The sequence below is a fragment of the Ictidomys tridecemlineatus genome, chromosome 6 (assembly GCF_052094955.1).
Source record: "Ictidomys tridecemlineatus isolate mIctTri1 chromosome 6, mIctTri1.hap1, whole genome shotgun sequence".
Taxonomy (NCBI): Eukaryota; Metazoa; Chordata; class Mammalia; order Rodentia; family Sciuridae; genus Ictidomys; species Ictidomys tridecemlineatus.
This window is the reverse complement of record NC_135482.1, coordinates 89,349,729-89,364,021: the sequence shown is the minus strand read 5'-3', so window position 1 is coordinate 89,364,021 and position 14,293 is coordinate 89,349,729. Positions and strand designations below refer to the sequence as shown.

At 35.0% G+C, this 14,293-nt stretch overlaps 1 protein-coding gene and 1 pseudogene across 1 annotated transcript in view; one reads left to right on the top strand and one right to left on the bottom strand.

Moving 5' to 3' along the window:
- Nucleotides 1-1,655: 1,655 nt before the first annotated feature.
- Plcz1 (phospholipase C zeta 1) overlaps nucleotides 1,656-14,293 on the bottom strand; it is a gene marked incomplete at its 5' end in the record, with an annotated part of 50,964 nt that continues 38,326 nt past the window's right edge. Inside the window, 5 exons of the mRNA XM_078015857.1 lie at nucleotides 1,656-1,741; nucleotides 2,499-2,648; nucleotides 6,870-6,999; nucleotides 11,717-11,886; nucleotides 12,905-13,021. Coding sequence (XP_077871983.1) covers nucleotides 1,656-1,741; nucleotides 2,499-2,648; nucleotides 6,870-6,999; nucleotides 11,717-11,886; nucleotides 12,905-13,021 — 653 coding nt within the window. The remainder of the gene's footprint in view (nucleotides 1,742-2,498; nucleotides 2,649-6,869; nucleotides 7,000-11,716; nucleotides 11,887-12,904; nucleotides 13,022-14,293) is intronic.
- On the top strand, nucleotides 5,308-5,406 carry LOC120888750 (U6 spliceosomal RNA; annotated as a pseudogene).

Sequence of the window (14,293 nt, the reverse complement as noted above, 5' to 3'; positions counted from 1 at the left end):
ATTATAAGATTGTTGGACAAGAATACTGCACTCTTAATTGTATTTCTGATGGAGAGTAAAATATTAAAAAATGAAATAGTTGGTTTTCAAAGTCACTGAGGTGAGTTTGATGGGTACCTGAAGATAAGATAAGGAAATGCAACCTTTTTTCTCCCTTATTTCAGAGCTGCATGGTGAAGACCAGAAATAGAAGTTAATTTCACTGTAGTATTAATGAATTTTCCTGCAAAACTCACTTGATGAAAGTCTTCAAATCTCATGAGATTGCAGATTTTCAAATGGCTTTAGAAAATTAGAGAAGGTCTTGGGTCAATGAGCTGAACATCCCACCTGCTGTCAGGCTGGACAACAGATGATTTAAATAAGATCTATCGTCATCTGCAAACTGGAAACATCCCTCTAAGAACTGGCTGTGAATGCCTACTGAGAAAAATGCACTCTGTGGAATATTAATTTTCCAAAAAATTAAATCCAGACAGTTCATGTGAATCTGTAAGTTAAGCATTGAGTAATCTAAGATATATCTGACTATTTATGGCTTGGAAATTTAAATTCACACAGGTATTTGTATTTTTAATATTTGTTGCTGAGGGTAAACAAATATCAAATATGCTTGATGGGTTATTTTACATTTTGTGGTCATCAAGAAATAATACATTAGTATACAGCTCAAACAAATAGTCATTTTTGTTTTGTTTTGTTTTGTCCAAAGATTGGATTTAGTTTCAACAAGTATCTACTGGAGACCACCTTTATTTATCGAACATTGTCCTGAGGGCTTTCACACATCACACATGAGACAACAATATGGCAGGATAAGTGCTAAAACCTCTGGTGTTTTGAAGAACAGTTAAAAAAGATTCATATTTTTCATAGCATTTAGTAAAGCAAAGTTCTGCAGATGGTGGTGAGAAGTCCAGTGTGAGAAGTAGCACAGGAATCTTGTGCTGACCCAGAAACAGTCTTGAAAGCTCACTTAGTAGAGAATCAGAATATTGCAAATTAATTCAAGCTCCAAGCATGCAAGGCACCATAGTAGCTTTCTTTTATAGATATGGAGCCTAAATATAGTTTGAATGCACATCAATTTCATATGCACTTATAAAGATGTCTGTATAATTACAGGGTACCAAATCCAGTGCACAGTATCTAAGAACTAGCATGAGAATTCAGGGCTAATTACTCTCAAGGATAAAAAAGGGCATAGAAGGTCTGGCAATCTAATTTCTTCTCACTAAAATATGCAGTAGTGGGTGCCTGGGAGTTAAAACACTCAGACTTCACATCGTTCATACTGTTAAATATTTGCCAACATATCTTATACAATCAGACATGTTTTAAAAGCCTGTAAGTTCTACTCATTAAAAATGATGGAAGCAAGTTGAAAAAGCAGTGTTGGTGATAAGGACAGAGAACCAGCAGATAAGAACCCCACCTGGGAAAAGGGGAACCCACTGAAGTGCCTGTTTTTGTTTTTCCACTGCTCTATTTTGCATTATTTAAAGCAAAGTCCTGATGAAGTGAATGAGTTCAATATTTCTGTTTTTATACATAACTATTTTGCTTTATGTTAAAAAAAAAGAAAAGCTATGAACATTCATTTTGGCTGTTTTATTCTGGTGTATAGCTAACAATGTGTCAGGTATTCTCTGTTGCTATCTGATGTACCAAACATAAACAAACAGTGAAGCAGGCTCAAGACTCTCACCCGTTTTGGAACACAGAGGAATACGGCGGTAACCTGCAAAAGGAATTGTATTGAATTAAAATAATAACAACAAATTAATCAGTTATGAACCCAAAAGTGCTACTGAGAAAGAAGGTGCTTTTTTCTAAATGTACACCTAAAACCATGGCTGTGGAATTATAGTTCCATCTTGAATGTTAATTTCCCACACAAAAAAATTAAATATTTGCAATTTCTATTCTGACTTCCAGAATTATGTGCGCCTGAACTGAGCACACAGCATACTCCAAAATTAGCCACTGTTCTGCTTCAAGAAGACTCTGTTTCCTAGGTACATCTCAGATGGTGTTAGAAAAGTAAGCATGCTGAAGCAAGGTAATTAGGAGCATAGTATAAATCACCCTGGCAGCCCTGGGGAAAGGGTGGGACAAGGATCATCTCTGGCCCCAGTCTCTTTTCCTCAGGCAAGAGGGAATCATTGCCTCTTCCATCAGTCAGATCCCTTTCCCTTATTTCCTATGGTAGTTATGACTACTCTTCACTGAGACAGAGAACTATGATCCATGTAAAGAAACACACACACACCACGTTTATTTACTTAAGTGTTCCTAGGAAGCCCACATCCCCACTCTACCTTCCACATGAGAAGACATTTCTGAAACTCCATGGAAAGAAAATAAGTGTGAACACATAAATTTTCCTTTACATCTTACTTCAATAGATAGAGGTGTTTGGTATTTCAAAGTGTGCCTTTGATAAAGACAAGGTATGTTTAATGTTCACATAATCATCTTACTTTTAAGAGCATTACCTTTTTCCATGCATAGAACTGGTAAAGTATATTGCCCAAGAAATTCATTTCCAGTTAGTAAACTTTGAGTTTCAACAACAAAACGTATCAATGCCAATTCTGGCACTTGAATAATAAATGTGAATGTTTCATTCCATCTTGGACTAAAAGCTGAAATATAAAGGAGTAGATACAAAAAAAAAAATCATAGACACTATCTCTAGGGAAAAAATAAGTAACAATTACTCTTCAAATTTTTCAACACTTTGATAATAATAATAACACAGCTTGTGTTTCAGAGCACTGGAGTTTTAATTCTCTCAATGAGAAATAAGTTATAATAGTAACAATATTGGCTAAGCTATGTTCTAAAAACTTTACAAAGATCACCTCCTTTAATTCTCACAATGACTCATCAGGATTATTACTGCCCCCATTCCCAGATTAAAAAAAAATGAGCCACAAAGATGTTACAGAACTTCCTAGGGTTTCACATACATAGTAACTTAGTGGTAGAGAAGTCCATACACAGAGAGTTTGATTTCAGAGCAGAAACTTCAAATCATCCTGCAATATGACTGATGTGCCTAGGCATTCCCTTAACAAACAAACTGAGACATGAAGTTAGCATCATTTCTTGATTCCAGGTCCTATGACACAAATAACTCCAAACATAGTTTTTGAACTAAAAACTAGATAATGAATTCTCCAAAGCCAGATCTTCATCTTTCTTTTGACTAAGTGATCATTTCAAGATCCAAAGTGGATGAATAATTTTTTTCTCTGACAAAATAAATCATCCAAAACAACCAATTCCTTGCCAAAGCAAGAAATCTAAATGGTTTTAGAATATGACCCAAATTATACAAAATGTAGAGCATAATTTAATGGAATCAAGATACATTCAGATCAAATATTTATTTTACTCAGTAAAAACTCATGGGTTTGGAAATAAATAATATATATTGTTTTCCAGGTATAAAGGAATGCTACACTTGCTATGTCAATAGTTTCTGTTCTTTTCAGAAGCACTGATGAATTTATGACTAATTATACTAACACTACATTTTCTGAGTTGCACCTGTGGTCATAAAGGCACATTTAGCAAATGGCAATCCAGGATGTGGTCTATGCCCATGGAAACTGTAAACTAATTGGCTCATGCTGGGATAATAACTTTATTACCTTAACCTAAGAAGAGAAAGAAACATATAGAGTTCAGGAGCAGATTTAGAGTTAATTCTTTAGACACTACACACTGTCTACAGAAAATTCTTAAAACTGAGTTATATTTGTCCTTCTCCAACCCCATTCATTATATCTACCATTTCTATCTCCTTTCCTTCCTTTGTATCACTATATATTCCTCTGTCTCTATCTGTCTTGGCCTCTCTCTCTCTCTCTCTCTCTCTCTCTCTCTCTCTCTCTCTCTCTCTCTCTCTCTCTCTCACACACACACACACACACACACACACACACACATACATATATAAATGTGTATTAGATGAGAGTCTCCTAACTTTTAGTTGTCAAAATAAAGGCAATCCAGGATATGAAATTTGATAGAGATTAATGTAGTTTCTACATATGACAAAAACTAAGGAATTACCTTCTCACTTTATCCAAATATGATCCTTTTCCTCCCAGACTCTCATGTCGATAATGACATTACTGTCACCCCAGTTGTTAAACTCTTGCAATCCCTCTTGTCCACGCATCTAGACCTTTACTCCTGCACAATGTTCCTCACATGCATTCCTTTATTACTTTTCTGATGTCACAGCTTTCCTTACCACCTGATTTCTACATCTTTTCTTCATTGAATGTATACCCTGACTCTCTTTTATTTCTTATTTCCCTCTCATACCCTTCTTCCCACCTGATCTACAGACATAAGCCTCCTAACATTGAACTCTGTTTTAGTATCATATTCCTGTTCTAAAAATCTTAAGAAAGTCCATAAGAGCTCAGTGTGGCTTTTGCAATTTTCCATAACCACCTCCAATATTATATTCTTCTTTTGCTTTCACTAACCTTTCCTAGGCACCCTGAGTATCTTGGCTTTTCCTCAGCATGTTTAAATTTTTATGCTTTATGCTTTAGGACTAATTAGTCTTTCTTCCTTAAATGCTCTTATTCTCAATCCTTGCAAAAAAATCTACATATTCTCCAAGAGCCACCTCTAAATAATGCCCTTTGCCCATATGGTTCTTTCTACTCTCTTTGAAGAACAAATGAATTCACATCATAATGTTTTACTTGTATCTCATCTCTATACTTGAACTGTAAGCTATTTATAATAAATTTAATTGATAAATGCAGGATAGTATATTTAATAACTGGGAAATACAGAATATATTTAATAAACCGAAATTTTAAGTCCTTTCATACTTGTTAGAGCACCAGATCTTTGGCATAGCAAGAGCTCTGATTTGATGAACTTAACTGAATTTCTATGGAACAGTTCCATAAAGTTCAGGGATGCGATCAAAATTCTAGAATTTTGGTTCTATATATTTTGCCACGAAGACTCAAGTAGAGGATGGGGGGAACAAGAGGTAGCTTACTCTAAGCTTCTTCACACAGCACTTACTACTTTTTGACTCGGCCACTGGAATGTGGCTTCAATCTAAGGGGGACAAATAAAGCAATAACTCCTCACCAATATCCCATCCAATGGAAAACCTGCAACGAGGCAGCAAAAATTTCCCAAATCTTCTTTTCCATGACTTTTGCCTTAGAGTCCATGCTGGGGAAGAATTAGGGGAGTGCAAATGAAGCAGTCTGTGGACATTGTTCAAAATTATCATTCAAGAAAAATAAGACTATGGTCCCTTCAGCAGCACATACACTAAAATTGGAATGGTGCAGAGATTATTGGCCTCTGCACAAAAGTGACACACAAATTTGTGAAGTATTCCATATTTGGGGATGGATCTGGAGACTACCATGCTAAGTAGAATAAGCCGATCCCAAAAAACCAAAGGTGTAACGTTCTCTCTGATATGTGTTTGCTAAGCCACAGCAAGAGGAGAGAGGAGTATAGATGTTCAGTGAATAAGACAAAGAGGAATGAAGGGAAAAGCAGAGGGATGGGAATAGGAAAGGCTGCAGAATTAATCTGACATATAAGAACATATGTTCAGCTGGGCACGGCGGCACATGCCTGTAATCCCAGCATCTTGGGAGGCTGAGACAGGAGAATCACAAGTTCAAAGCCAACCTCAGCAAAAGCAAGGCACTAAGCAACTCACTGAGACCCTGTCTCTAAATAAAATACCAAATAAGGCTAGGGATGTGGCTCAGTGCCCCTGAGTTCAATCCCTGGTACACCCCCCACCCGCAAATATATATATATATATATATATATATATATATATATATATATATGCACACACAGGTACATATATGAATATACCACATTAAATTTCAACATTGTGTTTCAACATTGAATTTCAACATCCACAAGACTGGGATCCTAATTAGGATAAGATATATTCAATGCTTGTATAAATATATCAAAATAGATTCTACTGTCATGTACAATTAAAAAGAACAAATAAAAATTTTTAAGAAAGAAGAACAACAAGACCACACCAGATCCTCTACCAATGTCATTTAGTCTAGAGCATATTTCCAGACCCTGAAATGAAATATACTATGCTCTGGAAATATCTATTTAAAGAGGATTCCAGATGCAAAGATCAGTTCCAAGGTCTCCTCTAAGGTGATCCTGACTAGGGCTTAATCCCAGGAGCCTCTCCTTTTCAACATTTCCTTAGTAATTTCAACCTCAGAGAAGAAATGATAATGCCAGGACTGAAATTACATAAAATGTCCCTGGATACTGGAAGGAGGAAAATCTTACCTAAGTCATTCCTTCCAATCCTGCACTTCTCTTTTGGCAAAAATGACTGCATTATGAATCTAAATATTGGATCAGTAGGTTTTTATAACTTCTTTAGCCTGAGTCAGAAGCTACAGATCTTTGATCTAAAATAATTCAAGCAGTGAGGTAAAAATGTGTAATACATTGTGTCAGAACAATCATGAGATTTTTCATTTAATACAAAGATTACACACTAAATAGATTTGCAGCTGTCAAAATGTCTCTCAGAAATATGGAAGAAAACATAAAAAGGAGGTAAAAGTGAAAACAGCAATAATTTTGCATGTCAGATAAATTATTCTAATTTTTCTATCTGTTATCTGAAAATATACCTAAATAACCTCATCACTATTGAACTGTTTTTCAGTTAACATTTCGGTAATCTTGAACATAACAACCTTTGCCTTAGGAATAACAAATGTGTGTGTGTGTGTGTGTGTGTGTGTGTGTGTAATTTGCAAGCTTTCTAACAAGAAGACTAATAAGATATATTAGGAGCTCACCATTTTTTTTAACTACACGAGTCTGCTGTTTCATATGATCATTTGGAACACCAAAAACTTCCACAATCACTAATGTGTCAATCTTGTTAGAGGATGAGTTACCAAGAGGCAACTGGATACCACTGATGAGCTGCACAAATGCATATGAACATTAGAATTTAGCGAAATATTAAACTGCATTAACACAATTTCAAAATAAAATCAATTGCATATTCTAAAAATATTGATAGACTCTATCAGTTCCTACAAAATTGAATCTGTAACACAAGGCAAATTTTAGAATCAAAGTCTTTTACTCTCAAGTATCAATAGATAAATACTAAGACCATGTGTAAATCATTCCATTTTACTAAAATGTGTTTAGTACAGCAGAATCCACAAGATCCAGGATTTGAGTCATTACCATATTTTATGTAATTCTGGCTTGGAGGTTCTTATACTAGGTGCTATTTCTAAATTCATACTAAGTATACTGAAAAAAATTAAAAGTAAAATGAATATTCCTTCTAAAATGTAAAAAAATTTCATAATTCATTATAATATTTTCTGATAAATTAATGTTTGAATAATTTATCAAATTTTGCATTATCCGTTTTATCTGTATTGTCATAAGTAACCTGAGTTTGATAAAAATCACATATCTCATATGCATATTAGAGACTGGGTATCAAAAGAATGTTAAACAAAGTTATTAATAATAGTTTTACTTAGATATTTATTAGCCAAGCTAATTATTAAAGCAGAACTTTGCTTTACTTTTAGGAACACACTGAATCCAAAAAGGTATTTATAATGTACTAACTTAGGGTAAGAAATGGAAGTTAGGTCATAACTTTAATTCCTGAAGACTATATAGAGAAATAATAAATAATTAAGTTAAGTTTTTTTTTTTTTAAGAAAAATAGAAGGAGGGTGGGAGAGATGTACAGAGGGTTAGAAGGAGGGACATTTATTATGGCATTTGCTAGAAACCTGAGTGATTACAAATATTTAGCAATCAATATTCATCGGGCCTCAATCAGCATAATTACACATCAAGTTTTTAGAAAGAACATAGACCTGTAGTACACTGGTCCCAAATATCAGTGTGTACCAGCTAACTATCAGCAAATCAGATAGCAGACCTTTACCAAAATGGAGAAGCTCTGCTTTGGTAAGCCTCAGGCCAAACAAAATAAAACATTGCCTAATTCCTAATTTTAGTATACATAATTGAATATGAAACTCTAATTAACAAAGCCCCTGTAAGAGGCACTGCAGAGGACGGGATGTCAAACAGAAAACCCTGCCGCTGGGCAATCAGAGTGGCTCTTTCATCCTGTGGTCCTACACAGAAGATTTTGAATCTAGATAGTGATTCCATGTTTTTATAAGTTTGAAAATAACTGATCTAAACCTAAATGCTGTTTGTAGATGACAAAGATTAAACCAGAAATGTTGAATGCTTACATGGGGAACATAAGAAAGCCAAGAGTAAAATTATCCCCTCTGATTTCCAAGTCATGTTCCACACAATGTGTGCAAGTCATAAAGTAATTACAAATCTCCATAGAATAATCAAGAAAGAATTCCACACAGCCATGGACGAGAGAACCACTAGCTCTGACTGTCTAACTGCCCCCCACTTATACCTCTATGAAACTTCAGAATACAAGGGTTTTGGTTAACTTTTTTATTGCCGTGACTGAAAGACCTGAAAAGAACAGCATAGAGAAGGGAAAGTTTACTTTGGCTCATGGTTTCAGAGGTTCTGTTCATGGTCAGCCAACCCCATAGCTCCAGACCTGAGTTGAGGCAGAATATCATGGCAGAAGGGTGTAGCGGAGGACAGTCAGGACATGGAAACCAGGAAGCATCAGAATTCTGCTCACCAAGGACAAAATACAAACCCCAAAGGCACATTCCCAGGAGGCTTCTTCCTCCAGCCTGCCTACAGTCTACCTGCCTACAGTTACTGCCCAGTTAATCCATACCAGCGGGTTAATCCACCGATCAGATTACACCTCTTATAAACTAATCATTTCACCTCCAAATTTCTTGCATTGTCTCACATATGAACTTTTGGGGAACACCACATATCCAACCATAACAGCTAGCAGGTGGCATCTGTAAGAACCTGTGCACACAAACTATCTTCCACATTCTCTTTCTGATAAATGGGTACATATATTCTCTTTTACATTCTCAACAGGAAAAAGAAATCATTCACTCAGTTAACTTACATGTATTGAGCATAGGCTTTGTGTTAGTTACTATAAAGAAAATTGAACAAAACACAATTCTTGCACAGACAAGTGGGGGATAAGGTTAAATAACAAGTCAATAAATGATTATAATAATGTGTGATATGTGCTATAGCTTGTGCACAAATAGGGTGTGATGGAAAAATAGAGGGAGAATACAAACCTAGCTACAACCCAGCCAAGGAAAAATCTTTCAAAAGGAAGTGATTCCTAAGTTTTGCAAAATGAGTCAGAATGCAATAGGAGGTAAAGGATGGAAGAAAAGTTTGGTCAGAAGAAAAAGCATATGCAACATAGAGGTGGATCATGATCAGAGAATGATCCTACTTCCATGTAGGTGTAGAATAAAGTTAAGGCTAGAGTTGGTGAGAAATAGGGATAGAGAAGTAGGTCAAGACCTAAGTAGAAAAGAAACCAGTAAGCAAAAATAAATATGAAGTATGCAGAGAAGATTAGCATTGTAGCTAAATCTCTCTAATCAACTTGCAGAAGAAGAATCAAAAAAACTGAGACAGGATATCTGAAACTCCCTTAGGAAGCCAAAGAGGCCCAGTGACTGAATTTCTGAAATCAGGCAGCAGCATAGGAGATCAGGCCTAGAGAACAGATAAGTGAGATTATAGGAATAGAACCAGCAGGATTTAAAGACGAGGAAGATGTATAAGATTGAGTTGTTCCTTCCCATATTCTAGTCTGAGCTGATGTATGTGTGGTACCATTCATTGATAAATAAATAAAATATCAAAAGTAGATTTAACTACGAAGAGATATTTAGGTTTTAATATATTAAGTTTGACGGACTGGTGATTAAATAGGTAGGGATACTAAATAAACTATTAAAATAGTCTTAGGTTCTAAAAGTGAGGTCAGATTAAAGATTTCAGTATTGTTGGTGGTTAAACAATGAATGTTTGTGAAAGAAAATCAAAACAATATTTAGTTAGAAAGGAAAGTGAGACAGAATCTCTCAGGTGGCAGATTAAATTGAGAGTGAATATGCCTTAAAAGGCATTAAAGAGAGATTCAGGTGGAATGGGAAGTATCTTACAAGAGGCTGATACACCTCTTCTCACTAGATCAACCATTTAAAGATGTAAAAAGGCTGTCAACACTACAGTGTTGTTATATAATAAGCTCAATAGTCACTATTTTGCCAGATCCTAGAAAGAGTGTCAACTAATCAGTTTTTGGTGATCTACTATTTTAGTCAATTTCTTCCTTTCCAACAGATGCTCCTAGTTTAGTGTCACAAAATCCTGGACAGCCAGAAGTAAAGTCAGCTCCATCATTCATTGACCATGGCCACCATCATTTCAATCCCATTCATCTTCACTGTATACTCTTTCCACATTAATTTCTGGAAAACAACTCTCAAAACTCTCATTGACTGCTGAGCTAAAATGGGCAGGGCCTGAAGTAGATAAGACTTGTCTCCCAAACCATGTGATGTCAGGATAGTGGAAAGAGCTGAGGTAGGAAGAGTTTCCAGAGAAGCATACTCAAGCTCACTGTTTCAAGGCCTCTGGCAACCAAGTAATGAGGGGCAAGAGCTCTAAACAGTCAGAAGAGCCAACAAAACTGCACTAAGTAACAGCACGAGACACAATAAACCAATCCAGAAATAGAAATATCAGTCTTCACCAAAATTCCAGAACGGGTTCTGATAGGGATTTATGTGATTCTAGAAACAACTAGTTAAATAGAAGGGGACCAAAGAGACTATACCTACCCAATTTATTTGAAAATGAGAGGTGCTAGTATAGTTTAAAATAGGGTTGCTCACAATTAAGTGGAGGAAAAAAATGCAAGTAGAGATTTCTCAAAAGATTCCGTGACATTTTTTAAAAGTAAATAAATTTTCCATTTAGATTATAAAGAATAAGAAGGAGGTTCAGAAAAAAGGAAGCCGTATGAGGTAAATAACAACTGGGGAAGAGGGACCACCGATATTGTGAGGGAAAAATTTGCATCGACATTTAAACTAATGAAGATTAAAATCAACAGATAGAACAAATGTTAAAAGCTCTCCTAAAATGCAGAGGAGAGGGGAATGTTCTAAAGTTGAAATAAATTGGTAGACATAAAGGACAGACACTGGAGAAAAGCAAACAGACACTTTTCCTTTCTAAGCAATCAAATCATGTTCATAGACATAAGGGGAGGAAAAGGTCTGAACTACAAAAGATTAATTCTGGAGATTAATGTAAAGAAGACAGCTCCAAACGATTTCCTGGTGGAACTTTATTCTTTAAAGTTAAAGAAGGGGAAAAAAAAGTAGCAAGGTCATCAGTGGACTGAACTCAGGCCTCTCTATAACAATGTTAAATGCTGAGATACAATGGAATAGTATAAATAGATCTTTGAGAAGAGAAAGTTCTGGCCTCAATATTTCTATTCACAGGCAGGTAATCATTCATGTAAAGATGCAACAGAAAGGCATTTTTCAGATATGGAAAAATGTTGAAATATCACCAAATTATAGTACCCGAAATGATTTAACATAAGCTTAAAAGGCATGAAAGAAAACTAATGGAATTCAAAAATATTAATGTAGGCTATCTTATTTATGTAATAGTCAAAATAAGTAAAAGTCATCAATCTTACCCTTATTGTAAGTGTAAGTGGATTGCTGTCTCTTATTTTACTTGGATTAAAGTTTGATTTAGCATCTCTTAGGAATTGGGGTTTCAAAATATATCCACAGCCACCATTATCCAAAAATTTCCCATTTTGCAGATCCATGGGCAGACCAGGAGTTTGGAAATTCAAGGCCACTGTGAGAAAGAAGTATTTTTGACATTGTCAGGAAATTAGGGGTACAATTAAAAAGACACAGTTAAATGACTTACTGAAATCTAACCATGGGTTATTTTGCTTCAAATAATTCTGAGAACAAACATCACCAGCCTAATGATTTATGATTTTTAAACTTTTTCCTCCTGCCGTGTCTGTATTAATGTATGTTGATGGGGTGAAAAGTTTAATCTGAAAATTAAATTAGCTTTGTGTAAAGAAGTCAAAATGGTACACAGTGTAGACTACACAGTAAACAAACCACACGTCGGGTAAATTCAAGAAATATAAAAATTTTAAAAATCGGTACTTTAAATGTCAGAGGTGAAGATACCAACTATATCACAGACTTTCAGGTCAAATGGGTGCTGTTATCATGTGAGGATTAGTGAGAAACAGGGTGACAATTGCTAAAATATAGAAGTAACTTAATATAGCCTGATAAGTAGCCACTGCATGCAGTAGCCCCAGTCTCCCACTCTCCTTGATCCCACCAGCCTTGCCACAATCCATAGAGGATGGGCTAAAACCAGGCACTTTCCGACTGGCTAGTGCCAGGACTGCACCAGCTGTTCCCTTAGAATAAGGAGAAACTTATAAGGACAAATAACCACACAGTGCGATCCTACTCACTTTTCAAGACTATGAATATAGAATCTCTACAAAGTTTAAGTGACAGAGGTCAGTTGATCTGAAAAAGACTTGAACCTGACTTTCTGGCAAAGGAATGTGATCTTCTATGTTGTCTGCACATCTATTTCAGTTTGTTCCCTTCCTCCACCACATATGTCCCATGATAACTCCTCATGAATTTGGTTGCCATGTCACCAGCCCTCACCTAGATTTACCCTCTTCAACCTATTTAGGAATGACTTCAAATCTTGAAGTCAATGCTTCATCATTTTGTGCCCCCAGTGACAAATATATTTTTTCATGTATTTTTCATTAATTCATAAAATTAATCCAACTTACTTTTGCAAACAACCCAATGTAACATACCCATTTGACAACCTATATTCCAAAACTCTTGAGGATTATAGTTAGAAGAGTCTGCTCTTGTTGCTTTAGGATATATTCTGGTAATGAAATTCTTGGTGTGAAAAATAAACTCATAGGCTACAAGAAAAATTATTAAAACATTGTGAAAGATTTAAAATAAATAAACTACTACTACTATGTATTATATAATTCTACAACAGTTTCAATAAAGTTGTTACATATTATTTTGGCAAATCTATTAGTAATTCAGGAAAATCAAAATGAATCCCATGCCTTTTTTATAGTATAAATCATATTTGTTGATTAATAATAATTTCATTACCCAATTTATGTACACTGATAATTCACTTGAAGAAAAGAATGAATTCATTTTCATTTCTTTTTTTCCAAATCCAAACTAACTTCATTTTACTATAAGAATATATAAAATTTCCAAAATAAAATATATTTATTTTTTTAAAACAAAAGTAACATCTTTCCCCATTTCTGCTAACTTTGATTTTCACAACAGGATAGAATCACATGGTAAGTCATATGAAGCTATATGATGTTAGCTAAATTTGTTTGACTGAACATTTCACGGATTCACAGGTTCTAACCGTAACCTCAGTTCATTCAGTTCAGCTCCCACCCCTCCACTCCATCATCTTCTCCCCAAATTCATTCAATCTCTACTGTCTTTCACTAAAAAACTCACCACCAACTCAATAATGTTATTTACCCTCAATATCTTTCTTACTGAAATAATGTCTGTGTACAACATTGTTGGTATTTCTATTCATTTTAAATTACTTGAGACTTAAAACTAACACATACCTTTCATCATTTAGAACTCCAGTAAATTTTCAAACATAGATTTCATGTTTTTCCAAGATTTTCTTCTTCTACTAACCAGATCCTGTACCCACAACCATTCCTGCTAGTATGATGGCCAATTGTAGGAGAAGCAGTAATTGTGTATGGCCCACTATATTTGCTAATGGAACTAAGACAAAATCATTTCTTTCCTCACCCTAAAAACTACTCATTAGAAAGTATTGTCAATTTTTAAATTACAATTAATTTTTCATCAATACTTATTTTTGAAAGTTGCACTCTCCTTGAAAGTTATTTGAAACCATTCATGTAAACATGCCTGGGTGTATCATGCTTTCTTATCTAGTTCTAAGGGATGTCTGTCCTTAGGCAAAACACATACCCTTCCGGGTCTTAATGTTTCTCATGTACAAAGTAATACATGATTAATCACTGAGGGCCCATTACATAATATGATTTTGTCACTTCTGAGATTTTAACTTTAGATATTAAACATGATTTGATATTACAAATGCAGTAATTTGTAATGCAGTCTTTTATAGAAATATGGAGAAATCAAACAAAACAAGAAGA